The sequence below is a fragment of the Lepidochelys kempii genome, chromosome 6 (assembly GCF_965140265.1).
Source record: "Lepidochelys kempii isolate rLepKem1 chromosome 6, rLepKem1.hap2, whole genome shotgun sequence".
In the NCBI taxonomy this organism is placed as follows: domain Eukaryota; kingdom Metazoa; phylum Chordata; order Testudines; family Cheloniidae; genus Lepidochelys; species Lepidochelys kempii.
The window spans coordinates 14,567,547-14,595,118 of record NC_133261.1 but is presented as its reverse complement, the minus strand read 5'-3'; the positions used below and the strand labels follow the sequence as shown (position 1 = coordinate 14,595,118).

Below are 27,572 nucleotides of genomic sequence, written 5' to 3'. Positions count from 1 at the left end.
TAGGGATACCTAAAGAGATCCTGATGGACCAAGGGACCCCCTTCATGTCTAAGTTAATGAAGGACCTATGTACAATACTCCATATATGGACCCTCAGGACGTCAGTCTATCATCCCCAGACCGATGGTCTTGTTGAACTCTTCAATAGAACACTGAAGAACATGCTACAGAAAGTGGTTAGTCACGATGGGAAAAACTGGGACGCCCTGCTACCTTACTTGCTGTTTGCTGTATGGGAGGTTCCCCAAGCTTCCACTGGATTCTTCCCATTCGAGCTGTTATATGGTCGCCACCCCAGGGGCATATTGGACATGGCCAAAGAGGGCTGGGAAGAACAGCCGAACCCCGGGAGAAACATCGTTGAACATGTGTTAATAGCCAAAGTCGCCCCCCTTGTGTGCGAAGACCTGGAGAAGGCTCAAGGGGCCCAATGGACATACTACAATCGCCAAGCAATGACCCGGAAGTTCCAGGTGGAAGACCGGGTAATGGTGCTCATACCCACGGCAGAGAGCAAGCTCCTGGCCAGGTGGCAGGGGCCATATGAGATAATAGAAGCCATAGGAGAAGTTGACTATAAGGTCTGACAGCTGGGTTGCCGGAAGCTGGAGCAGATCTACCATATAAACCTGCTGAAGCCATGGCAGGATAGAGAAGCGCATGTGGTTGTGCTAGGGGCACCATCCCCTAAAAGCGACCAGCCCGACCAAGTGCGAATATCCCCGGAGTTGACTCCGGAGCAACGAACTGAAGTGATCAGCCTGATTAAACGCAACCAGGATGTGTTCTCAGAAAAGCCAGGCAGGACTACTGAGGTTCACCATCACATCCTCACAGAGCCTGGAGTGAAGGTGAACGTCAAGCCATACCGGATCCCAGAGGCCAAAAGCGAGGAGATCAGGACAGTGGTCAGGAAAATGCTGGCCTTCGGAGTCATTGAAGACTCTCATAGCCAATGGTCAAGCCCAGTGGTTTCAGTGCCTAAGCCGGATGGCAGCGTGAGGTTCTGCAACGACTTCCGAAAGCTGAAGGAGGTATCCCAGTTTGATGCGTACCCTATACCCTAGATAGATGAGCTAACCGACAACGTTATCATATATAGCACCAACTGGGAGACACACTTGGAGAAGGTGGAGGCAGTGCTGGATACCCTGAGGAAGGCGGGGCTGACGGCAAACCCCTCCAAATGTTCACTCAGGCTAGATGAAGCCAAATACTTCAGGTATATAGTGGGGAGGGGTGTGGATGAGGCCCCAACTCAACAAGTTAGAAGCTATACAGAAGTGGCCCCAACCACTCCGAAAAAACCAGGTCAGAGCATTTCTGGGACTAGTGGGGTACTCTAGATGGTTCATTCCCCACTTTGCCACCAGGGCATGCCCATTAATGGACCTAACGAAAGCTCGGGGCCCAGACATAGTAAGATGGACGACCGCAGCTGAAGACGCTTTTTCAGATCTACGGACGGCCCTCTGCACTGACCCCGTACTCGTGGCCCCAGACTGGGGGAAGGAGTTTATCCTACAAACCGAGGCCTCTGATGTAGAGTTGAGGGCAGTACTTTCACAAATGGTCGGGGATGATGAACACCCCATCCTCTTCCTTAGTAGGAAGCTCCTGCTTAGGGAACGGAAATACGCCGTTGTCGAAAAAGAATGCCTGGCAGTAAAATGGGCTGTAGAAAGCCTCTGCTACTATTTACTGGGACGGAGCTTTACCCTTGTCACGGACCATGCTCCTCTGCAGTGGATGCACCAAAATAAAGACAAAAATGCGAGAGTGACGAGATGGTTCCTGTTGCTTCAACCCTTCCACTTCAGAGTACAACATAGGTCTGGAATCCAACATGACAATGTGGATGGCCTGTCGAGAGTGCCCTGTTTGCCAGCCCAAACCCGTAGTGTTGAGCGGGGGGGGGGGGGGGAATATATGGTAAACCCAGGACAAACAGCTACAAAAGGGGGGTAGTAATTAGTCCCAAGAGATTAAAAGGCCCCTCCCTATCCACTGAGGAGAGAGAACCAGGGGGCAATAAGGTTCAGCTGGAAAAGGGGCTGCTAGGGAACCAATTAGGGTCAGCGGACTCCAACTACTTGGGACCTTTTTAAACCCTCCCCTGGGTGGTAGGAGGGGGAGAGTGAGGGAGTGAGAGGAGCAGGGAAGCTGCCAGCAGGCTGTTTGCAGCAAGACACCAGACCTTCCCAGTAGGGAGGTTGCACTCGCTCCCCAGAAGGGAAGGAAAACCAGCACAAGGGACTGACTGAGGAGACGAGTAGCAGGACCCTGTGCCACCTGTAAGGATTCACCTTGTCCGAGACCTGAGTGTCCAAGGCTAAAAAGGACTGAGCCTGCTGAAGCGAACAAGGTATTTTGCCTCACCTTGTTTTCCCTATAAATGTATCGCAGTGCAGTGAGCTGCGATGTACGTGGGAAGCTGCGGGGCACGGTCCCAAACGAACGACGGATCGGTACATACTGCGAGTGTCCAGTGGAGCAGGGGCTGGATGCTCCAGGGGGATGCTTGGGGGTTGAAGCGTGCCTGTTGCTCATCTGCAGAGGGACAGCGGTGTCTGTGCAGGCTGAGAGTGGGGCGATTGTGTTGCTGGTGGAGTCACGGAGCTGATTTCTGGCAGGCACAGACCAGGCTCTCTCATGCTAAGGGCAGGTGGTAGTTTAGGTGCTGCACAATCCTGGGTACCGCCAGGAAGCGTCCCAGGGACTTCGGACACTATCTGTACTGGGGCTTCAGAACAGACAAACCAGCAATTCAAGGAGATATTCAGACCTGTTTGACCTGGATCCCTCTAGCAACAAACTTGTGCCATGAAAGCAAAAAAGCACAGGCCACCATTCGCGAGCTGACCCCTATGGACTACAACCAAAGTGCACCGCTGCAGTCATATCATGAAGCATCACAACCCGTAAACCCGCCCACGCAGCTGTGTGCTGAATGGAACAAGTCAAGCAGGAGACAGCAAAGTCCACAATGATCAGCTCCAACACCAGGAGCTGACATAGCCACAAAAACGCTGGAACATGGAGAGACAGCTGGATTCTGGGAGATCAAATGTACTCTTAACCCTTTCCCACCACACTACCCCTTCTTCCTGAGCCTCTGCCCTCGTGCCACCTCTTCCCCCCAAGACCCCGCCCCCATCACTCACCCTTACAGCCGGTAAAATGTGATGGGGCCATGGCCCCTGCTCCCCCGTTTTCTGGTACCCTTGCTTCAGGGTGGGAGAACAGAAGTGGCTGTTTGACTTCTTTGATTCCTGCATGGAGGTACCCACGCTGTGAAGACAGGCCAAAGCTGTCGCACTACTCAAGCCACAAAGACCCTAAACTCTGTAACATTACCACTCAAGAGCCTTATTCTGCTTACCCTACAACAGGGGTGGGCAAACTACAGCCCGCCAGCAGTTTTAAGTTGGCCATTGCGCTCCTGCTGGGAAGCAGGGTCTGGGGCTTGCCCCACTCTGGCCGGGAAGCAGGATCGGGGGCCACTCCATGCAGCTCTTGGAAGCAGCAGCATGGCCCCGCTCCGGCTCCTACGCTCCAGCTCCAATGGCCCCCTCCGGCGCGCCAATGGAAGCTGCAGGGGCAGCGCCTTTGGACGGGGCAGCGTGCAAAAGCCGCCTGGCTGCACCTCCCCATGGGAGCCAGAGATGAGACATGCTGCTCCTTCTGGAAGCCGCATGGAGCCTGCCCCCCTGAGCCTCTCCCCATGCCCCAACCCCTTGCCCCAACCCCTTGCCCCAGCCCTGATCCCTCTCCCACCCTCTGAAACCCTTGATCCCAGCCCAGAGCACCCTCCTGCACCCCAAACCCTTCATCCTCAGCCCCACCCCAGAGCCCACACCCCCAACCGGAGTCCTCACCCCCCCCCGGGACTCCAATCCCCCACCCCAGCCCTGATCCCCCTCCAAACCCCTTGATCCCAGCCTACAGCACCCTCCTGCACCCCAAACTCTTCATCCTCAGCCCTACCCCAGAGCCCACACCCCCAGAGTCCTCACCCACCCCGGCACCCCACTGCCCCACCCCAGCCCAGAGCCCCCTCCCACAACCTGAACTCCTCATTTCTGGCCCCATCCCAAAGCCCACACCCCCAACCTGAGCCCTCACTCCCTCCCGCAACACAACCCCAATTTTGTGAGCATTCATGGCCCGCCATACAATTTCTATTCCCAGATGTGGCCCTTGGGCCAAAAAGTTTGCCCACCCCTGCCCTACAAGCTATATGAACAGACAATAGCAGATGGAATAGCACCAGCAGTAGAAGGCCAGTTGACTGATGACCATGCCCAGGACCTTCCTGCCTGTGGCCAAGTTGTAAACCTAACTCAATACATCGAAAATGTCTTCAAAGCCTGTAAAATTAAGAGAAGTTGTGCTGTTGACCTGTCAGTTACTTATAACCCTGTTAACTGTTGTGTGCTTCTACTGAAGTAGCAAGGTGGCCCAAGTCACCTCCCTGCTCAAAAAGTGACTTTTTTTGTTGTGATGGATGGCCAGAAAAGTCAATGTCATTCTCAATGGAATGGCTTGCCCCAAGGTTCCGTGGCGTCACCCTTTCTGGTTTATGTCTACACAAATGACCAGCTGGAATTCCCGATGTGTGAAGATTTATTTAGGCAGATGATCTTTGCATCACTACCCAGTCGGAAAGATTGGAGGACATTCTAACTGGCTTCCTGAGTGTACTATCACACATGGATCCTGAATGCCAGCCCTACCAAGACACCAGCTTATGCCTTCTACCTGAAACACCATCAGGCCAAGCAAAACTATCGTGGGCTGGTACAATCCTTGAGCTCTATGAATATCCAGTGTACTTAAGGGTCACATTAGAATCATAGAATATCAGGGTTGGAAGGGACCTCAGGCGGTCATCTAGTCCAACCCCCTGCTCAAAGCAGGACCAATCCCCAACTAAATCATCCCAGCCAGGGCTTTGTCAAGCCTGACCTTAAAACTTCTAAGGAAGGAGATTCCACCACCTCCCTAGGTAACGCATTCCAGTGTTTCACCACCCTCATAGTGAAAAAGTTTTTCCTAATATCCAACCTAAACCTCCCCCACTGCAACTTGAGACCATTACTCCTTGTTCTGTCATCTGCTACCACTGAGAACAGCCTAAATCCATCCTCTTTGGAACCCCCTTTCAGGTAGTTGAAAGCAGCTATCAAATCCCCCCTCATTCTTCTCTTCTGCAGACTAAACAATCCCAGTTCCCTCAGCCTCTCCTCATAAGTCATGTGTTCCAGTCCCCTAATCATTCTTGTTGCCCTCTGCTGGACTCTTTCCAATTTTTCCACATCCTTCTTGTACTGTGGGGCCCAAAACTGGACACAGTACTCCAGATGAGGCCTCACCAATGGCGAATAGAGGGGAACGATCACATCCCTCGATCTGCTGGCAATGCCCCTACTTATACATCCCAAAATTCCATTGGCCTTCTTGGCAACAACAGCACACTGTTGACTCATATCCAGCTTCTCGTCCACTGTAACCCCTAGGTCCTTTTCTGTAGAACTGCTGCCTAGCCATTCAGTCCCTAGTCTGTAGTGGTGCATGGGATCCTTCCGTCCTAAGTGCAGGACTCTGCACTTGTCCTTGTTGAACCTTATCAGATTTCTTTTGGCCCAATCCTCTAATTTGTCTAGGGCCCTCTGTATCCTATCCCTACCCTCCAGCGTATCTACCTCTCCTCCCAGTTTAGTGTCACCTGCAAACTTGCTGAGGGTGCAATCCACACCATCCTCCAGATCATTTATGTAGATATTGAACAAAACCGGCCCCAGGACTGACCCTTGGGGCACTCCACTTGATACTGGCTGCCAACTAGACATGGAGCCATTGATCACTATCCGTTGAGCCCGACAATCTAGACAACTTTCTATCCATCTTGTAGTCCATTCATCCAATCCATACTTCTTTAACTTGCTGGCAAGAATACTGTGGGAGACAGTGTCAAAAGCTTTGCTAAAGTCAAGGAACAACACGTCCACTGCTTTCCCCTCATCCACAGAGCCGGTTATCTTGTCATAGAAGGCAATTACATTAGTCAGGCATGACTTGCCCTTGGTGAATCCATGCTGACTGTTCCTGATCACTTTCCTCTCCTCTAAGTCCTTCAGAATTGATTCCTTGAGGACCTGCTCCATGATTTTTCCAGGGACTGAGGTGAGGCTGACTGGCTGTAGTTCCCAGGAACCTCCTCCTTCCCTTTTTTAAAGATGGGCACTACATTAGCCTTTTTCCAGTCGTCCGGGACTTCCCACGATCGCCCTGAGTTTTCGAAGATTTTGGCCAATGGCTCCGCAATCACATCCGCCAACTCCTTTAGCACTCTTGGATGCAGCGCATCTGGCCCCATGGACTTGTTGTCGTCCAGCTTTTCTAAATAGTGCCGAACCACTTCTTTCTCCACAGAGGGCTGATCACCTCCTCCCCATACTGTGCTGCCCAGTGCAGTAGTCTGAGAGCTGACCTCGTTCATGAAGACAGAGGCAAAGAAAGTATTGAGTACATTAGCTTTTTCCATATCCTCTACCACTAGGTTGCCTCCCTCATTCAGTAAGGGGCCCACATTTTCCTTGACTTTCTTCTTGTTGCTGACATACCTGAAGAAACCCTTCGTGTTACTCTTAACATCTCTTGCTAGCTGCAACTCCAGGTGTGATTTGGTCTTCCTGATTTCACTCCTGCATTCCCAAACAATATTTTTATACTCCTCCCTGGTCATTTGTCCAATCTTCCACTTCTTGTAAGCTTCTTTTTTGTGTTTTGTGTTTAAGATCAGCAAGCTGGTCGCTTGCCATATTTACTATTCTTTCTACACATGTGGATGGTTTGTCACTGTAACCTCAGTAAGGATTCTTTAAAATACAGCCAGCTCTGCTGGACTACTTTCCCCCTCATGTTATTCTCCCAGGGGATCCTGCCCATCAGTTCCCTGAGGGAGTCAAAGTCTGCTTTTCTGAAGTCCAGGGTCCGTATTCTGCTGCTCTCCTTTCTTCCCTGTGTCAGGATCCTGAACTCGACCATCTCATGGTCACTGCCTCCCAGGTTCCCATCCACTTTATCTTCCCTACTAATTCTTCCCAGTTTGTGAGCAGCAGGTCAAGAAGAGCTCTGCCCCTAGTTGGTTCTTCCAGCACTTGCACCAGGAAATTGTCCCCTACCCTTTCCAAAAACTTCCTGGATTGTCTGTGCACCACTGTATTGCTCTCCCAGCAGATATCAGGGTGATTGAAGTCTCCCATGAGAACCAGGGCCTGCGATCTAGTAACTTCTGAGAGTTGCCAGAAGAAAGCCTTGTCCACCTCATCCCCCTGATCCAGACTCCCACCACGACATCACCCTTGTTGCTCACACTTCTAAACTTAATCCAGAGACACTCAGGTTTTTCCGCGGTTTCATAGCGGAGCTCTGAGCAGTCATACTGCTCCCTTACATACAGTGCCACTCCCCCACCTTTTCTGCCCTGCCTCTCCTTCCTGAACAGTTTATATCCATCCATGACAGTGCTCCAGTTATGTGAGTTATCCCACCAAGTCTCTTGTTATTCCAATCACATCATAATTCCTTGACTGTGCCAGGACTTCCAGTTCTCCCTGCTTGTTTCCCAGGCTTCTTGCATTTGTGTATAGGCACTTGAGATAACCCGCTGATTGTCCCTTTTTCTCAGTATGAGGCAGAAGCCCTCCCCTCTCACGCACTCCTGCTCGTGCTTCCTCCCAGTATCCCGCTTCTCCACTTACCTCAGGGCTTTGGTCTCCTTCCCCCAGTGAACCTAGTTTAAAGCCCTCCTCACTAGGTTAGCCAGCCTGCTTGCGAAGCTGCTCTTCCCTCTCTTCGTTAGGTGGAGCCCGTCTCTGCCCAGCACTCCTCCTTCTTGGAACACCATCCCATGGTCAAAGAATCCAAAGCCTTCTGTCCGACACCACCTGCGTAGCCATTTGTTGACTTCCACGATTTGACAGTCTCTACCCAGGCCTTTTCCTTCCACGGGGAGGATGGACGAGAAGACCACTTGCGCCTCAAACTCCTTTATCCTTCTTCCCAGAGCCACGTAGTCTGCAGTGATCCACTTAAGGTCATTCTTGGCAGTATCATTGGTGCCCACGTGGAGAAGCAGGAAGGGGTAGCAATCAGAGGGCTTGATGAGTCTCGGCAGTCTCTCCGTCACATCGTGAATCCTAGCTCCTGGCAAGCAGCAGACTTCTCGGTTTTCCCGGTCGGGGCGGCAGATAGATGACTCAGTCCCCCTGATGAGAGAGTCCCCGACCACCACCACCCGCCTCCGCCTCTTGGGAGTGGTGGTCGTTGAACCCCCAACCCTAGGACAGTGCATCTCATGCCTTCCAATCAGTGGAGTCTCCTTCTGTTCCCTTCCCTCAGATAGAACGGTGGCACTCAAAGAGCACATCAAGAAACTGAAAAAGAAAGTGAAACTCCAGGAATTGCGTACTCCAAAAACTGGCCCACATAAAAGGGGAGCTCACCCCAAAGCACACCAACTGACCAGTCTTGCCCTGTGGTACTAGCTCCAGAGTGCTGTGCTCCATATGGTCCAGCATGAGCTATGCACACAAAATTGTTACAGAAACTCAATCAATCCCGCAGAATCATCACAGGCACTTTTAAACTGTAGCTATACTGCCTTGCAGGGACTACACCATCGTCAGTGAGGTAGAAAGGAGAGACCAAAACAGGTGTATGATCCCAGATACCCACTGCACGGACACATTCCACCATCATAAGAACGGCCATATGGGTCAGACCAAAGGTCCATCCAGCCCAGGATCCTGTCTACCAACATTGCCAATGCCAGGTGCCCCAGAGGGAGTGAACCTAACAGGTAATGATCAAGTGATCTCTCTCCTGCCATCCATCTCCACCCTCTGACAAACAGAGGCTAGGGACACCATTCCTTACCCATCCTGGTTAATAGCTTAACCTTCATGAATTTATCCAATTTTCTTTTAAAGTTTGAATTTATCCAGTTCTCTTCATCGATGAGGCTGAAGTCCCGAAAGAGCTTTGTCTCTGAAAACCCTTTACCCCAAATACCTCTGTGGCAAGCTCCAGAGTAATAAAGAGGCAGAAGAACTTGGAGAACCAAATTCCTTCACAACCACTCCCTCCAGGCACGACCTTGAACGAAAACCCTGCGTTGCGGATCCCCAAGGGCAGTGCAACACCCCCAAATTTGAACAATCTCTTGGGGGACCCCCTTTGTGGTGCCAGACACTGAAGCAGTCTCCTTCTGGGGGAAGGGATAGCTCAGTGGTTTGAGCATTGGCCTGCTAAACCCAGGGTTATGAGTTCAATTCTTGAGGGGCCATTTAGGGATCTGGGGCAAAAATTGCGGATTGGTCCTGTTTTGAACAGGGGGTTGGACTAGAGGACCTCCTGAGGTCCCTTCCAACCCTGATATTCTATGATTCACAGGGCAGGCCATATGGCCTCCCTGCCACCTGAGCCTGAACCTCTGGGGCTCTCTGCTCAGCTTCCCTCCTGAGAGGCAGGGAAATCCCCAGCCCTCTGGGGTCATTGGTTGCTAGGTGTCAATGTCCTGGTGAGTGGGCTTTCCATTGTCTTCTCAGATGTTCCATTGATATGAGTTGGCCTCTGCTAGTATTAGAATAGGAGGGTTGGAAGGGACCTCAGGAGGTCATCTAGTCCAACCCCCTGCTCAAAGCAGGACCAATCCCCAATTTTTGCCCCAGATCCCTAAATGGCCCCCTCAAGGATTGAACTCACAAATCTGGGTTTAGCAGGCCAATGCTCAAACCACTGAGCTACCCCCCCCCCTTTTTTAACAACCCATTCAGTCCGCTCTGTCAGCTAGGCCATATGAACGAACACACACACACACACGCACCATGTCTCAGCCTTCACTGAGAGCAAACTTTTCTCCCCACACCAGGTCGCCATGCAAGGTATAGGGGAAACTGAGGTACACACAGGGCTCGTAAAAATACTACAGAAAATTCCTGCTCTGTCACACACAGATGTACTCTAAATCGAGTGAGAGCTGGGGTGGCAGAGACAGGTGACAATACGATCAAGTGGAAGCTGAGGAACAGCCCCAGATGTGAATGTGAAGAGCCTAGGCAAACATCTGAATGCTTCCCCCGTCAACATCTGTCCTCCTGAGGAGCTGTTTAAGATTAGAGACACCACCAGGTCATGGTTGCTGTTTTGGAATGATAAGCTATGATGATTATCTCAGAGATGCCCTCCACACTTCCTTTTCCAGTGCCCACACGTGACCCAAGTTACATATGATCGTTCCCATGCATGTCTTTGGACCTCTCCCCCACACTCACTCCTTTTGTAATGGACTCTGCAAGAGGCAGTTTATGTTGCCACCTAGAGCAGAGGTGGGCAAACTACGGCCCACGAGCCACATCCGGTCCACGGGACCGTCTTGCCCGGCTCCTGAGCTCCTGGCCCAGGAGAATCATAGAATATCAGGGTTGGAAGGGACCTCAGAAGGTCATCTAGTCCAACCCCCTGCTCGAAGCAGGACCAATTCCCAGTTAAATCATCCCAGCCAGGGCTTTGTCAAGCCTGACCTTAAAAACCTCTAAGGAAGGAGGTTCTACCATCTCCCTAGGTAACGCATTCCAGTGTTTCACCACCCTCATAGTGAAAAAGTTTTTCCTAATATCCAATCTAAACCTCCCCCACTGCAACTTGAGACTATTACTCCTCGTTCTGTCATCTGCTACCATTGAGAACAGTCTAGAGCCATCCTCTTTGGAACCCCCTTTTAGGTAGTTGAAAGCAGCTATCAAATCCCCCCTCATTCTTCTCTTCTGCAGACTAAACAATCCCAGCTCCCTCAGCCTCTCCTCATAACTCATGTGTTCCAGTCCCCTAATCATTTTTGTTGCCCTTCGCTGGACTCTCTCCAATTTATCCACATCCTTCATGTAGTGTGGGGCCCAAAACTGGACACAGTACTCCAGATGAGGCCTCACCAATGTCGAATAGAGGGGAACGATCACGTCCCTCGATCTGCTCGCTATGCCCCTACTTATACATCCCAAAATGCCATTGGCCTTCTTGGCAACAAGGGCACACTGCTGACTCATATCCAGCTTCTCGTCCACTGTCACCCCTAGGTCCTTTTCCGCAGAACTGCTGCCTAGCCTATCGGCCCCTAGTCTGTAGCGGTGCATTGGATTCTTCCGTCCTAAGTGCAGGACCCTGCACTTATCCTTATTGAACCTCATCAGATTTCTTTTGGCCCAATCCTCCAATTTGTCTAGGTCCTTCTGTATCCTATCCCTCCCCTCCAGCGTATCTACCACTCCTCCCAGTTTAGTATCATCCGCAAAGTCAGAGGGCGGGGAACAGGGGGGTTGAATGGGGGCAGGGGTCCCGGGGGGGTGGTCAGGGGACAGGGAGCAGGGCAGGGGTCCCGGGGAGGGGGCACTCAGGAAGGAGAGGGGCAGTTGAATAGGGTGGAGGGTGGCTGTTAGGGGTGGGGGGTCCAGGGGCGGTCAGGGAGAAGAGGTGGTTGGATGGGGCAGGGGTCCTGGGGGGTAGCAGGGGGTCCAGGGGCAGTCAGGGGACTGAGAGAAGGAGGGGTGGATGGGGCAGGGGTCCAGGGGACCATCAGGGAACAGGGGCAGTTGGATGGGGCAGGAGTCCCGTGGGGGCTGGGCCATGCCTGGCTGTTTGGGGAGGCACAGCCTCCCCTAACCGGCCTTCCATACAATTTCAGAAACCTGATGTGGCCCTCAGGCCAAAAAGTTTGCCCACCCCTGACCTAGAGGCTGCAGCCCACAGTGCAGGCACAGAGAGGACAAAGGTCCAATTGCCACTACCATCTTGGGGATCTCATTTAGCTCCAGTGACAGAGGCCGGGGTGCGTGGAGCGGACAAGGCAGCAGCTCCCCAGAGATGGGAGGGGTGATTCGCCTGGTTATCAGCACATGTGCGATTCCTCCCCGCAAGCCTCCCGCTTACCGGACAGCCGAGATGAAGTGATATGTCTCCTTCCAGTAGGGCAGCAGCTGGGAAGCCTCTTCATCATAGAGCCGCACATTCAGGTAGGTGAAAAGTGCCGGGAAGAAGTTATCGATTTCCCGGGTCACGTTGAGGATGTGGCTGATTCTGACACAGAGGAGGAGTGAGGGAGGTGCTGGGGGCTCCCCAGTACTACCGCACCCCGAAACACCCTACTCCCAGTGCCCATCCCAGCAGGCAGCCTTGGAGACAAGCTGCCCTGCCCCCCCACTAGGAGCACCAGCAGTGCAGTGAGGCAGTGCAGGAGGCAGGTTTCAAAGTCAGCTCAGACAGCCCCTTGCATCCTGGAGAACAATAGGCAGGCAGGGGCAGGGGCCCTCCAAGACACCCATCCCCCAGCACCTGGGCTCCAGTGTTTCAGGATGGCTGTGGGGACAGACCTTGCCCTAGGAGCAGCAGCAGACTCACTAACCTCTCTACACTGTCTGGCCACTGCAGGGCAATGGAAAGATGCCCTGGGTCAACACGGGCCAGGTGAGGAATCTTCCCCCAACCCTCCCCCAGGGCCGGAGCACACACCTGTTGCGCTGCAGCTCCTCCAAGTTGGCTGCGTTCCACTCGGAGCCCTAGAGACAGGCAGAGAGGGGGACAGCAGGGTGAATGGACGAATGGGGAAATCCGGGGCAGCGACTGCAGCCGCTCCCTTAGCGCTTTCTCAAGGAAAGTCCAACCCCCAGGGGGCTACGTCCAGCCCTGAGTAACTGCAAGAGCTCCTCCTGCTGGGAGAGGATGGAACTGGAGTAGTTGGGAGCTCCCCTAACAACCAGTGCTTCTGCCCCACTTCCCACAGTGCCCCCTTCTGGGAGAGGCCAGAACTGGAATAGGTGGGAGCTCTCCCCACAGCCTGCATTCCTGCTCCACTCCCTGCAGTGCCCCCTGCTGGAAGAGACCAGGACAGAGCTTTCCCCAGCCTCTGGCAGCTCCTCACTAGGTACAGGTGATCGAAGATCTTGGAGGGACGATCCATCTGGGCCATGATGAGCAGCATCTCATTGTCAATGAACTCCTTGTACTCCTTCAGGCTGCAGCTAGTGCGGCGCTCCAGCTCCGTGCGGATCTGCAAGGGGAACAGAGCATCAGAGGGAAGATCCCGCTCTGGCCCCAGGGCGGGAAGCAAGGTTGGCTGGTTACTCCCACTTCCCCCTAACCCATACATCCTGCCCCTCTTTCCTTCCCGTTCCCGCAGCCAATCACTTCCCAGGCCCATCTTTACCCAAAAATGCATGCCCATCTCCATCTTCCACCCCAAACCCCTTCCTCCACCACCCACTCCTCCACCTCTCCCTCCTCCCCATGCACCCCACCTCCTTGGAGGTGATGCTCTCCAGATCAGCCGTGGCCATCAGCTCACGCAGTTTGGCCCGGATCTTCCGCTCCATAAGCTCACGCTCTGTTGGCCTGGGGCACAGAAATAGGTAGGGTGTCAAAGCCCACAGGGCTCCCGGATTCTGCCCCCAGACCCCACCCGCCTACTAGGGTTTGGCTTAGATTCAACCGATTCACACACTCTAGGGAAGATTCAAACCTGGTGCTCCAGCAAGGGGGTGAGAACTCTTTTCCAGCCAATCAGCATCCAGCGTTCGAGGCTCTTATGTGGAGCCCTGCCTTGTCCAGATCCCCGCTGGCTGCCAAGGTGAGGACTGCCCCAGGGAGAGGGGGACATCTGTGGCTCGCTGAATGAAGCTGGTGGGGGGAGCCCCCCTGGCCTCCCACCCTGTGCCGATACCACCCCTCCCCGCCCACAGCGCTGGTACTGACTGGTCAGAGAAGAGAGCAGGGGAGTCGGGCCGCACGGACTCCAGGTCGGACATGGCCAGCCACTCATTGATGCAGCTCTGCTCTGAGGCTATGGTGCGCTGGTACCACTCAGCCCAGCCCAGAGCGCTGCCCCCGGGGAAGTGGTTGTTGTGGACAGCTTCATTGCATGCCTTGTGCAGCACCTGCAGCACCGACCTGGGGGAGGGGAGCAGACAGACATCAGATTGGAGACACAACAAGCGCAAGGCACAGACCCCTGCCCACTGGGAGGAGAGGGGGTCCTCCCCATGTGGGACCCCACCTGCTCCCCTGCTGCTTGGCTAGTGCCTGGGAATGGGGCATCTGCACTAGAACTACTTTACTGTCACAGCCCCTGTGAGACAAATGAGAGGGGGGAGAGCTCCCTTTTGTGGGCACCCAGCCAGCCAGTTAGCTGCAAAATCCCCGTTTGTAGCTATTCTCTACTTGCTTAGAGGTGGGTGTTGGTAGTCAGGGACTCTCTCCTCAGGGCGACTGAGTCATCTATCTGCCATCCTGACCGGGAAAACTGAGAAGTCTGCTGCTTGCCAGGAGCTAGGATTCACGATGTGACAGAGAGACTGCCGAGACTCATCAAGCCCTCGGGCTGCTACCCCTTCCTGCTTCTCCACGTGGGCACAAATGATACTGCCAAGAATGACCTTGAGCAGATCACTGCAGACTACGTGGCTCTGGGAAGAAGGATAAAGGAGTTTGAGGCGCAAGTGGTCTTCTCGTCCATCCTCCCCATGGAAGGAAAAGGCCTGGGTAGAGACTGTCGAATCGTGGAAGTCAACAAATGGCTACGCAGGTGGTGTCGGAGAGAAGGCTTTGGATTCTTTGACCATGGGATGGTGTTCCAAGAAGGAGGACTGCTAGCCAGAGACGGGCTCCACCTAACGAAGACAGGGAAGAGCATCTTCGCAAGCAGACTGGCTAACCTAGTGAGGAGGGCTTTAAACTAGGTTCACCGGGGGAAGTAGACCAAAGCCCTGAGGTAAGTGGGATACCGAGAGGAATCACGAGCAGGAGCACGCAGGTCCTGCCTCATGCTGAGAAAAAGGGAAGATCACCGAGTTATCTCAAAAAGAAAAGGAGTACTTGTGGCACCTTAGAGACTAACCAATTTATTTGAGCATGAGCTTTCGTGAGCTACAGCTCACTTCATCGGATGCATGCCGTGGAAACTGCAGCAGACTTTATTTATACACAGAGAATATGAAAAAATACCTCCTCCCACCCCACTGTCCTGCTGGTAATAGCTTATCTAAAGTGATCATCAGGTGGGCCATTTCCAGCACAAATCCAGGTTTTCTCACCCTCCACCCCCCCCTTATCTCAAGTGCCTATATACAAATGAAAGAAGCCTGGGAAACAAGCAGGGAGAACTGGAAGTCCTGGCACAGTCAAGGAATTATGATGTGATTGGAATAACAGAGACTTGGCGGGATAACTCACATGACTGGAGTACTGTCATGGATGGATATAAGCTGTTCAGGAAGGACAGGCAGGGCAGAAAAGTTGGGGAGTGGCACTGTATGTAAGAGAGCAGTATGACTGCTCAGAGCTCAAGTATGAAACTGCGGAAAAACCTGAGTGTCTCTGGATTAAGTTTAGAAGTGTGAGCAACAAGGGTGATGTCGTGGTGGGAGTCTGCTATAGACCACCAGACCAGGGAGATGAGGTGGACGAAGCTTTTTTCCAGCAACTCACGGAAGTTACTAGATCGCAGGCCCTGGTTCTCATGGGAGACTTCAATCACCCTGATATCTGCTGGGAGAGCAATACAGTGGTGCACAGACAATCCAGGAAGTTTTTGGAAAGGGTAGGGGACAATTTCCTGGTGCAAGTGCTGGAAGAACCAACTAGGGGCAGAGCTCTTCTTGACCTGCTGCTCACAAACTGGGAAGAATTAGTAGGGAAGATAAAGTGGATGGGAACCTGGGAGGCAGTGACCATGAGATGGTCGAGTTCAGGATCCTGACACAGGGAAGAAAGGAGAGCAGCAGAATACGGACCCTGGACTTCAGAAAAGCAGACTTTGACCACCTCAGGGAAATGATGGGCAGGATCCCCTGGGAGAATATAACATAAGGGGCAAGGGAGTCCAGGAGAGCTGCCTGTATTTTAAAGATTCCTTAATGAGGTTACAGGGACAAACTATCCCGATGTGTAGAAAGAATAGTAAATATGGCAGGCGACCAGCTTGGCTTAACAGTGAAATCCTTGCTGATCTTGAACACAAAAAAGAAGCTTACAAGAAGTGGAAGATTGAACAAATGACCAGGGAAGAGTATAAAAATATTGCTCGGGGATGCAGGAGTGAAATCAGGAAGGCCAAATCACACCTGGAGTTGAAGCTAGCAAGAGATGTTAAGAGTAACAAGAAGGGTTTCTTCAGGTATGTTAGCAACAAGAAGGAAGTCAAGGAAAGTGTGGGCCCCTTACTGAATGAGAGAGGCAACCTAGTGGCAGAGGATGTGGAAAAAGCTAATGCTTTTTTTGCCTCTGTCTTCACGAACAAGGTCAGCTCCCAGACTACTGCACTGAGCAGCACAGCATGGGGAGGAGGTGACCAGCCCCCTGTGGAGAGAGAAGAGGTTCGGGACTATTTAGAAAAACTGGATGACCACAAGTCCATGGGGCCGGATGCGCTGCATCCAAGAGTGCTAAAGGAGTTGGAGGATGTGATTGCAGAGCCATTGGCCATTATCTTTGAAAACTCATGGCGATCCGGGGAAGTCCCGGACGACTGGAAAAAGGCTAATGTAGTGCCCATCTTTAAAAAAGGGAAGGAGGATGATCCTGGGAACTACAGGCCAGTCAGCCTCACCTTAGTCCCTGGAAAAATCATGGAGCAGGTCCTCAAGGAATCAATTCTGAAGCACTTAGAGGAGAGGAAAGTGATCAGGAACAGTCAGCATGAATTCACCAAGGACAAGTCATGCTTGGCTAAACTAATTACCTCCTATGACGAGATAACTGGCTCTGTGGATGAGGGGAAAGCAGTGGACGTGTTGTTCCTTGACTTTAGCAAAGCTTTTGACACGGTCTCCCACAGTATTCTTGCCAGCAAGTTAAAGAAGTATGGATTGGATGAATGGACTACAAGATGGATAGATAGTTGTCTAGATTGTCGGGCTCAACGGGTAGTGATCAATGGCTCCATGTCTAGTTGGCAGCCAGTATCAAGTGGAGTGCCCCAAGGGTCGGTCCTGGGGCCGGTTTTGTTCAATATCTTCATAAATGATCTGGAAGATGGTGTGGATTGCACCCTCAGCAAGTTTGCAGATGACACTAAACTGGGAGGAGAGGTAGATACGCTGGAGGGTAGGGATAGGATACAGAGGGCCCTAGACAAATTAGAGGATTGGGCCAAAAGAAATCTGATAAGGTTCAACAAGGACAAGTGCAGAGTCCTGCACTTAGGACGGAAGAATCCCATACACCCCTACAGACTAGGGACCGAATGGCTTGGCAGCTGTTCTGCAGAAAAGGACCTAGGGGTTACAGTGTACGAGAAGCTGGATATGAGTCAACAGTGTGCTGTTGTTGCCAAGAAGGCCAATGGCATTTTGGGATGTATATGTAGGGGCATTGCCAGCAGATCGAGGGACGTGATCGTTCCACTCTATTCGACACTGGTGAGGCCTCATCTGGAGTACTGTGTCCAGTTTTGGGCCCTGCACTACAAGAAGGATGTGGAAAAATTGGAAAGAGTCCAGCGGAGGGCAACAAAAATTATTAGGAGACTAGAACACGTGACTTATGAGGAGAGGCTGAGGGATCTGGGATTGTTTAGTCTGCGGAAGAGAAGAATGAGGGGGGATTTGATAGCTGCTTTCAACTACCTGAAAGGGGTTTCCAGAGAGGATGGATCTAGGCTGTTCTCAGTGGTAGCTGATCACAGAACAAGGAGTAATGGTCTCAAGTTGCAGTGGGGGAGGTTTAGGTTGGATATTAGGAAAAACTTTTTCACTAGGAGGGTGGTGAAACACTGGAATGCGTTGCCTAGGGAGGTCGTGGAATCTCCTTCCTTAGATATTTTTTAAGGTCAGGCTTGACAAAGCCCTGGCTGGAATGATTTAGTTGGGGATTGGTCCTGCTTTGAGCAGGGTGTTGAACTTGATGACCTCCTGAGGTCCCTTCCAACCCTGATATTCTATGATTCTGTGCTTTACCTGTAAAGAGTTAACAAGCCCACAGGTAAAAGGAAAGGAGTGGGCACCTGACCAAAAGAGCCAATGGGAGGGCTAGAACTTTTTAAAATAGGGAAATAACTTCTCTTTGTCTGTGTTGTGGTTCTCCGGAAAAGAGCAGAGCAGCAATGCTGTATGCAGCTTTAAAACCAGGTATGAAAAAGCATCAAATCATACCTCAACCCTACTTATCTGAAACCCCAAATATGTAATAATCAGCGAATGTCTAGGAAGACGCTATTAGGGTTATTTATTTTATTTCTTATTGGCTTGTGGACTCCTTTGTGCTAACCCCAGATGCTTTTGTTTGCTTGTAACCTTTAAGCTGAACCTCAAGAGAGCTATCTTGATACTTAATTTTTGTAATTGTTTTTTTAAGATCTAGCAAAAAGCTTGGGTTCCAAATGTATTTCCTTTCATTTGGGGTTTAATAAAATTTACCATTTTTAAGAACAGGATTGGATTTTTGTGTCCCTAAGAGGTTTGTGCAGATGTTGTTTAATTAGCTGGTGGCAACAGCTGATTTCCTTTGTTTTCTTTCTCAGCTTTTCCCTGGTGTGGGGTGGGGGTGAAAGGGCTTGAGGGTATCCCAGAGGAGGGAATTCCCAAGTGAGCCTTCCTGGGTCCCAAAGAGGTTTTTGCACTTGGGTGGCTACCCATCCAAGGTCAGAGAGAAACCGTGACCTTGGGAGTTCAATGCCAGCCTGGAGTGGCCAGTATTAATTTTTAGAATCCTTGCGGGCCCCCACCTTCTGCACTCGAAATGCCAGAGTGGGGAATCAGTCTTGACATCCTGTTCCATTGATTGCAGGGCTTCGGCACAGGGACACATAAGGGGGAAGAGATCCCCACAGATATCCCTCCAACTCCTGTGGCCACCACATCTCCATCCCAGGGCAATTCCCACAGATATCCTGCCACCACACCTCCACCCCAAGGTAATCCCCACAGACATCCCTCTGTCTCCCACAGCCACCACACCTCCACCCCAGGACAATCCCCATAGATATCCCTCTGCCCCAGTGGCCCTGACAGCTCCCCCAAAGGAAACCCCAGAGGTATCCCTCTACTTTCTGCAGCCATGACACCTCCTCCCTGGGGCTATCCCCAGAGATATCCCCTGTTTTCCAAGTCTGATGGGCGGAACAAATGGAAAGCTCACAGTCCAGCTCAAATCCCATCTCTCCCACTCTGTCCCTAAACCCTTGTTCTAGTGGGTCCCAGCCACAGTGATATTCCATCCCCCACATAATCCCAAAGCTCCGACCAGCTGCACTTGACAGGCAGTGTGGGGGTCACTCACCACATGGTCTGCACAGAGATGGGTTTGAAGATGCGCGTCTGCCCCCCGGACGTCACACTGAAGCCCCTAGACACAGAGAGCAAGGCAGGGATTTCACAGGGGGGTTGGGCAGGGAGAGGGGGCTGGATGCAGGAGGAGAGGAGGACATTCACCCTTCACACACAGGGCTGGACTGAGAGGCTCTGTAAATGCGCAGTGCAAGCCCAGCAGCTCCCTGGAACCCAGATCACATGCATGAGCAGAGGTGGGGTGGGTTGCAGCATCTGGGATCTGAGAGTCAAGCTGGGCTTTCTCTGCTCCATACAGCAGCGGCAGCACCATTTGCAGGGGGAGGAGAGTGTGTTGGTATTCTCCCAACCTCTGCCCCACAAACCAAGCCCTGCCCATTTGAGAAGCCCATCCCCACACAGACTCTCAGCTTCCTTTAGAAAAAATGACATCTGGGCCTTGCAGTACTTCATACAGCCACCAGAGGTCGCAGTGTGCACTAAAGAGCTCCAAATACTGGGAGGACCCTGGTAAACAAAAGAGTAAAAGCTGGGACTCAAGTTGAAGAACAGAAGGCTATTTCCTTTAATACATGCTTCCTGTTTAAGGAGGTCTGTGAGGCTACTGGGTAGAGCACTGGCCTAGGACTCAGAAAACCTGGGTTCTATTTCTGGCTTGGATTCTGGTCTGCTGGGTGATCTTGGGCAAGTCACTTCCCCCTCTGTGCCTCAGTTTCCTCATCTGTAAAATGGTGCTAATGCTCCTGACTTTCTTTGTATAGTGCTTTGAGATCTACTGATGAAAAGCCCTAGATAGGAGCCAAGTGTTGTTATTATTGCTTAGATCACCACAGTGGCATCTGCCTGAGTATGCAGGCAGCTCAGAGCAACAGCTGGGACAGGTACAAATGTGTATCAGTTTATGATGTTGACTCTGAAATGTAAGGGTGGCCCATAAACATTTCCTACGTTAGGAAACATTTTGGTACAATTTCTCACTGCTGACTGGGCTGGTGATGGCTGGTTAAGATGCAGCTGCCCCAGCAGAGCACACGGGACCTTGAGCACCTCGCGTGGGCCATGGCTGGTGGTGCTGCTGTGGGAGCTGGCATGGCTCTCAGAGTCCCACGACCCTGTTCAGAGAGAGGAGGGGGAGCTGTGTGCCAGGCAGTGGTTCAGGCAATGAGTCTGGAGCCTGTACTCCCATCTCCGTCCAGCAGAGGGCAGGACAGGCTTTCGCTGGGGGCACTGTGTGTGGCATGTGGGGGGGTGAAACGCAGTCCTGATTGCACACAAGGCAGAATTTCCCTCTCTCCCCGCACAGGAGATCTCCCCAGTGGGGTAGCACAGACGACTGAGATCTCTTACCCATCGCCATCGAGGAAGACCTGGGTGTCGCTCCAGAGGGGCAGCACCATCCCCAGGGTGCATTTGGCTGATCTAGGGGCAGAGAGAGGGGTCAAAGCGCACAGCATAGCTAGGGGGTGAGTGTAGGGGTCCCCACTGGGGTATGGGGGAGGTTGGAACAAGGACAAGACTTGGAACAAGGACCCCACAGACTCCAGCTCCCTGTGCCTCTCCAGGGTTCTGCTCTGGTGCTGGGGGGCAGCCCAAGGGCAGAGCAAAGAGTTTGGCCACTCTGGTGCTGAGAGCTCAGGTGGCTCCCCCCATGGGTCATGGGGCATGAACGCCCCACTCCTCAGTCCTGCTCCCCCCCACCCTAATTCCCCTCTCCTCTGTGCTCCCCCTCCCCATGCCTCACTCACCAACACACTCCTTGCATCCCCTATCCCTCCGTGCTCCTCACTGCACCCCCCGCAATTTCCTCACCCCTCTTCAGGGAAGTCCACACCCAGAAGCACTGTCTCGCTCTTGCCCTCCAGCTCCTCCGTCGACACGAGCAGCAGATACCGGATCCGGTGGGGTCGGGTTGACTCCAGTCGCACAGCCTGGAGATGAAGCCAAAGGCAGACTGAGACCTGCCTCTTCATGTGACCTCCCGGTGCCCCTGATATGCCCCTGCCTCTGTGTCACAGTGCCCCCTGCTGTGGAAGGCGGGGCTAGGCAGAGTAGGCTCTGCCCCCTCTGTGGTGACCCAGCGCCCCCTTCGGGGAGGGCAGGACTGGGCAGTAAAGGCACCTCCTTCTCCCCAATTTCCCAGCATCCCCTGCTGCAGAGGGCAGGGCTGGGCAGTGGTTTCCCAGCTCAGTGTCAGGGCTCTGTAAGGGGGATGTTAAGAGATGAACCTCTGGGTCTCTGTTCTGCTCTGGGGGTCAGTGTGTGACTGGGGCTCAGCAATCCACACACAGCTCTCAGGGCTGGGGGGCCCCTGGGGGCATAGGCAGCATGACTCAGCCTTACAAGCAAGGGAAGCTCCCTGCAGAGTCCCCTGGGCTGGACTGTGCAGCTGGCTCTGGCTGCCAGCCCAGGAGGTGAGAGCAAGAGCCCTTCAGCCATAAATGGGGAACTGGCTGCTCAGAAATGAAATTCCACAGGCAGGGATCCCCTCCCCCAACAACCTCCATGCTGCACACAGACAGCACCCCACCTTCCCCTGCCCAGCCCTGTCCTCCCCAGCAAGGGGTACTGTGACACCAGGGAGGGGGAGGAGCCTACTTTGCCCAGCCCCGTCCTCCACAGCAAGGGGTGCTGTGACACCAGGGAGGGGGAGAAGCCTACTTTGCCCAGCCCAGCCCTGCGCTTTCCAGCCTGGCATGACATCCTGTACCCTGCCGGTCAGTGGAGCAGCCCACGTGCCTGAGTGGTTAACAATTCTCCAGTCAGGCTGGGCCAGTGCCAGGGACGGGGCGGGGGGAGGGACCAGGCCTGGGATCGCAAACAATGAATAATGCTCATGCAATGGATGGACTTCAGCCCTGAGCCAGCCTGCCAGGGAGGGAGTCTGTGCACACAGGGCTGCGGGGAGTGGGATGCGGGGGGTGGGGGGGGAGGGGGTGCTGCAGGAACTGGGCCAGTGCAGTCAGGATGGGGAGGGGCAGCTGCAGCTGGGACTGGGAAGAAGGGAGGGGGCAGGGCAGTGAGTAACAGGGCTCAGGAGAGGGGCAGTAGGAGTGCAGGGAGACACAGGCATGGAGGGCGCAGTCTGCCCCTTCCCCTCCCCACCTACAGTATACATCCTGTTGTTGCTTCCACCTTGAACACCAGGATCAAACCCACTAGGCTGCTCCAAGCTGTGCTCACCCTCACGCCCAGAGCACTGGCTGGGGACCTTGGCCCCCCGAATGGGAGTGCCAGGACGAGGTGGGGTGGGAGCAATGCATTGTGGGTACACAGAGATAGCTGCTCCTGCAGCACTGAAGCCTGTGGGGCTGGATCGGCCTATTGGGCTAATCTGGGGTAAGGGGTGATGGTGGGGAGATGCTGGACTGGATGGACCCATGTGGCTGATATGGGGCACAGTGGGGGGATGCTGGACTGGATGGGTCCATGGGGCTGATATGGGGCAAGCTGGCAAGGAGGGAGGTGAAGGGAAGTGTTGATCCTGGGCTGGATGGACCCAACGATTTGATGATCTGATGTGGCAACTGTCCCCATCACCCATCTCCGCTCCCTGTCCCATTGTTTCTGCCCCCTGGTCTGGTCTCTCCTGGAAGCCACCTTGTGCCAGCTGTGCCCCGTCTCACCAGGTGGATGGCGTCCTCTTGCCGCAGCAGCCCCATCATCAGCTGCAGGTGCTGCTCCTGCTGGCTCTGCATTTGGTCCGGGGAGGGCGGGGCTTCTTGCACTGTCTCCAGCTTCTCCTCTTCCTGCAGGAGCAGGGCGGCCCCTTTGACCATGACGAAGCTGTGCCTGGGGGCAGATGGGGAGGGGACATGGGCATGAGACAGAGGAACATCCTGCACCTACAAAGGAAGCCGGCCCCAGGGGAGGGGAGGGACCTACTCTGTCAAATTTGGGCACGCCAGCTTCCACTGAGAAAAAGAAATGAGTTGTAACCCTTAGGGTTGTGAAGACAACTGCCCAGATGTGAGGCGTCTGCCTGAGTCTGCAGGCAGGTGGCTCCTGTGCCTCAGCAGCTGTTCAGAGCTTGGCCACTAACAAGCCCCTGGTCAATTTCAGAGCAGGTGATCAGATGCCTGCAGGGGACAGAGGTAAAACTCTCCAGGGGCAGGTTAGTTTCACCCTGGGGCTCTGAGCAGATGCAAAGGCTGGGGTGATTCATGGGGGCAGGACTCAAAAGTCAGCAAGGTGAAGAGTGATTGATAGGAACACCCACCCGCTCAGCAGCCTGGATGCTTGGGGGGGCCAATATGGGGCACAGTCCCTTCTCCTATCCAGTCACTATAGGGCAAGACCTTCAAATGCAACAGGCAGGGCCCAGCATGGGAATCCCAGCATCACTTCCTCCTTCCAAACAGCAGGGTGCATGGTCATTGCTCCTCCCTGGTGGGACCCCCTTACCTGCCTCTCATCTCCCGCCAGTGACCAGGGAGCAGGTAGAGGGGGGCTGGGGTTGGGAACCAGCTCCCCTTTGGCTGGGGGGGGGGGGGAGGTTATAGGGATGGCACCTCACCGTCGCTGCAGCTGGCTCCTCCTGGAAAGCTCTTCATCCTGCAAAAGAACCACAGACGGATAGATCAGCCCCAGGTTGGGTGCAGGACTTGCTCCCCTGCAGGGGGTGGGCATGTGGGCTATGACCCCATGGCACTCAGCTAGGGCCAGAGATGAGGTGGTCCCATCTCCCAAACTTCAGCACAGGGTGGGCAGGTCCAGAGCAAGGAATGAGGATGGGGCAACTCCTCCAGCCCTCTGGGGTGTGAGCGGCACCTCAAGCCCCCCAGGAACAAGTTGACACTGCAGGGCCGCAGGGAGATTTCTGAGCAGCAGTGCTGGGCAGCAGCTAGTGCCTGCAGATGTCTGAATAGAAGCCGGCCAACTGATCACCCTGCCAGGGGCCCAGTGGTGCCGACGGAGTCTCACACTCTGCCAGCAGAGCTCTCAGTTCAGAGATGGTGGCCTTGTATTGTGTCACCCTTAGTGCCCCAGACCTAAAAACAAGAAGCTGGAGTCAGGGGAGGATCACAGTCCCTGTATCCCGTTCTTGAAATTCCCCAGCAAAAAAACTTCGTGAAGGCTGTAAACAAAACAGCAGTGTTGCCAGGCACACGCATGTGCTGGGAGTCTGAAACACAGGCCTGGTTAATCCACCCTGTACCAGGCATTTCTCCAGAGGGTGGGGTGTGCCAAGCCCCCCATGAGAGCAACAGAGCAAGCGGAGCCAGGGATGCCTGGAAAGTCAATGAGGGAGAGCTCCTGGGGGCATGTAGGTGGGGAAGGGGCAGCCTAGGGGGGAACTGCGGACAAAGCAGAGATAGCAGCCCTAGCAGAGGGGAAAGGAGAGAACCCCTGCCCCCAGTGCAGTGCCCCCGTGTCCAAGAAGCATCCTGCAGGAGGACTCCTGCTCAGCTCTGGCAGCCCGCAGGGGTCACCTGACTCCTGCTCCTCCCAGGAGTGGGCACAGAGAGCTGAAGGGACAGCAGGGGAGTGTGGCTGATGTGCCAGAGGAGCCAGGCTTGGCAGCAGGGTCAGGGACTCCTGCACCCTGTGCCCTCTACTCCAATGGAGCCTGGAGCTACTGCAGATCCCTGCAGCCTGCAAGGCACTCGCTTGAGGTCATTTGCTAACACAGGAAGCTGGAGTTCCAAAACCTTGGCTGGGGTTTGCCACCCACTGCCAGGCTGCAACGGGGAAATGGCCACATTCGGGGCAGGCATCACCCTGACACCTCCCACCTATTTGGAGCATCGACTGGGCCATGAGCCCTTTCGGGCATCATCCATAGCCTCAGCCTGTGTATCAGGATCTTTTCGTTCCCTCCTGGGAGCCGGAACGGGTCTAGCAGCCCAGCAACAATTTCCTCTGACATTTTTTAGTGTGGAAAATAAAATTAACAGCATCCCAACCCTTCCTGAGCGGCAACTCCCAGCAGAGTGCATGCAACCAGACACGATGCTCACAAGCCCACGCAGCCAGGAGATGGCTGTACAAAGGGAAGCTGGGAGTCCGAATCCTGGCCATGGATCCTGCTTGGGGGCATAGATCCTGCTTTGGGGAAGGGGGCTGGGTGTATGAATCCTAATGCTAGTGCCTGGGGTGTGGATCTTGCTGGAAGGGGACGGGGGGGGGGGTGAATCCTAGCCCTAGTGCCTGGGGTGTGGATCCTGCTGGAGGGGGACGGGGGGGGGGTGAATCCTAGCCCTAGTGCCTGGGGTGTGGATCCTGCTGGAGGGGCACTGGGGGGTGAACCCAGGCGCTGGGGCCCTGGAACCCGGTGCACTCAGCGTGACTTTGCAGACTGCAAGACACTAACTGAAGGGGAAGCAGCCTCCTAAGGAAGTGTCCGTTTGTGAAACTTAATGACAAGTCAGTACCGGTGCCTGATAAACCGCAGGGCAACACAGGCTAGGCAAGGGGAATGAGCCAGCCACAGGCACTAGGCACCCATGTGCGATGGCAGCCCTCTTGACACGTGCACTACAGCGCTCCCTGCTGCGAGGGGCTGGGGCAGCCGGGCGCACCCCACAGCCAGCGAGAGGCTGGGGCTGGGGCTGGGGCAGCCGGGCGCACCCCACAGCCAGCGAGAGGCTGGGGCTGGGGCAGCCGGGCGCACCCCACAGCCAGCGAGAGGCTGGGGCTGGGGCAGCCGGGCGCACCCCACAGCCAGCGAGAGGCTGGGGCTGGGGCAGCCGGGCGCACCCCACAGCCAGCGAGAGGCTGGGGCTGGGGCAGCCGGGCGCACCCCACAGCCAGCGAGAGGCTGGGGCTGGGGCAGCCGGGCGCACCCCACAGGCAGCGCTGCAGAGCACTAACCATTCCACAACCCTCCTTTCCCCAGTCATGGAGCTCGGCAGGGAGCAGAGACAGCCCCAAAGCCGGCGCAGGAACTAGCGCCGAGGCACGGAGAAGATGGGAAGGGAGGAAGGGGAGCCCAGCTGGGGCAGGGGCTGGGTGGCCCGGGAGTGGATCAGGGAAGGGGGAGCCCGGCTCGGGGAGTCCAGCTGGCAGGGGTCCCTAGGGAAGTCCGGGCAGCGCTCCCGGCTGGTCTGGGTCAGGCACTCACCTTGCGGCCGGTGGGGGAGCTGTGGCCGCTGCCGGCCGGGGACCTGCGGACGGTGACCAGCGCCATGCGCTCCCCGGCCCACCTGCCACAAACTTCGGGCGCCCCCGGCCGTCCGCCGCCGCCTGGACCAGGAAGAGCCGGGAGGCTGCAGCGCCAGGCGCCTCCCCTGGGGGCGGCTCTTAAAGGGACAGCCCGGCCCCTGGGCTTCCCCGGGCGACTGGGGCCGCCGAGAAGGCGGCGTGGGCTGAGCTGAGCCCCTGCTAGCGTTCCCCAGGGTGGCGCCCCTCAATCCCCACCGTAGCCGCTGATCTCCCAGTCCTGCACTGACCCCCACAGCTCTGCCAGTGCCCCTGTGTCCTGCCCCACAGCCCCCTGCTCTCCCAGCCCTGGGCCCTACCCCACAGCTCTGCCAGCGCCCTGGGTCCTGCCCCATAGCCGCCTGCTCTCCCAGTCCTGACTTGGCCCCCACAGCTTTGCCAGTGCCCCTGGGTCCTGCCCCACAACCCCACCTGGGTTGCCCCCCACAGCTCTGCCAGGGGCCCCTCTGTTCTGCCCCACCACCCCCTGCTATCCCAGGCTCCCCAGCCCACGCTCTGTTAATACACCTCAATCCCTGGTAGCCGCTGAACCTGCTATTCCTGTCCTAGGCACTTGCCCCTCCCAATTCCCCAGGCCTGCATGTCCCAGGTGCACAGGGTTTGGAGCCCCAGCAAACCCATTTCCCGGGAACACAGTGCTTTGGAATTTGAAGCCGGATGGGCCAGGGCAGCACCTATCTGTCCCTGCGACATAACATCCTGTTCCCTCCCAGGCAGCAGCTGCCTGGGGGGGGGGGGTTGCTTTGATTGATCCAGTTCAAGGCCATGTTGACAGCAACTCTTGGGATCTAATAGGGAAAATTGATGGGGAGATGGGAAACATTGCCATGGGGACACAGAACTGGTAGGGACCATCTAGGTGATCATATCCAGTCCCCTGCTCTCCCATGTAACCCCATCATCCTGGTCATATATTTACCAAGATCCACCTTAAAACCAGGCCAGATGTTTGCCCCACTACTCCTAGTGGGAGGTGAACCAGCCCCTCACTCCGCTAGTGGATAGAAACCTTCTAGTTTCCAACCTATTTATTCCTGGCCACTTTCACCCCCTCCATTCTTGTGCCAACATTGTCCT

At 54.6% G+C, this 27,572-nt stretch overlaps 1 protein-coding gene across 5 annotated transcripts in view; it reads right to left on the bottom strand.

Annotated features, from left to right (window-relative positions):
* The window catches only part of SSH3 (slingshot protein phosphatase 3), a 47,380-nt gene that overhangs the window by 18,416 nt on the left and 1,392 nt on the right, over positions 1 to 27,572 (bottom strand). Inside the window, exons 1-11 of one of the 5 annotated variants that reach the window (XM_073346835.1) lie at positions 26,398 to 26,630; positions 23,851 to 23,888; positions 22,961 to 23,126; positions 21,147 to 21,265; positions 20,685 to 20,756; positions 19,330 to 19,395; positions 13,810 to 14,004; positions 13,356 to 13,449; positions 12,980 to 13,108; positions 12,571 to 12,617; positions 11,992 to 12,138 (exon numbers count right to left, since the gene is read on the bottom strand). In XM_073346835.1, coding sequence (XP_073202936.1) covers positions 11,992 to 12,138; positions 12,571 to 12,617; positions 12,980 to 13,108; positions 13,356 to 13,449; positions 13,810 to 14,004; positions 19,330 to 19,395; positions 20,685 to 20,756; positions 21,147 to 21,265; positions 22,961 to 23,126; positions 23,851 to 23,888; positions 26,398 to 26,463 — 1,139 coding nt within the window. In that variant the 5' untranslated portion in view covers positions 26,464 to 26,630. Of the gene's footprint in view, positions 1 to 11,991; positions 12,139 to 12,570; positions 12,618 to 12,979; positions 13,109 to 13,355; positions 13,450 to 13,809; positions 14,005 to 19,329; positions 19,396 to 20,684; positions 20,757 to 21,146; positions 21,266 to 22,960; positions 23,127 to 23,850; positions 23,889 to 26,397; positions 26,631 to 27,572 lie in introns of those variants that run through there. The other 4 variants (XM_073346834.1, XM_073346836.1, XM_073346831.1 and 1 more) reach the window with 4 other exon arrangements.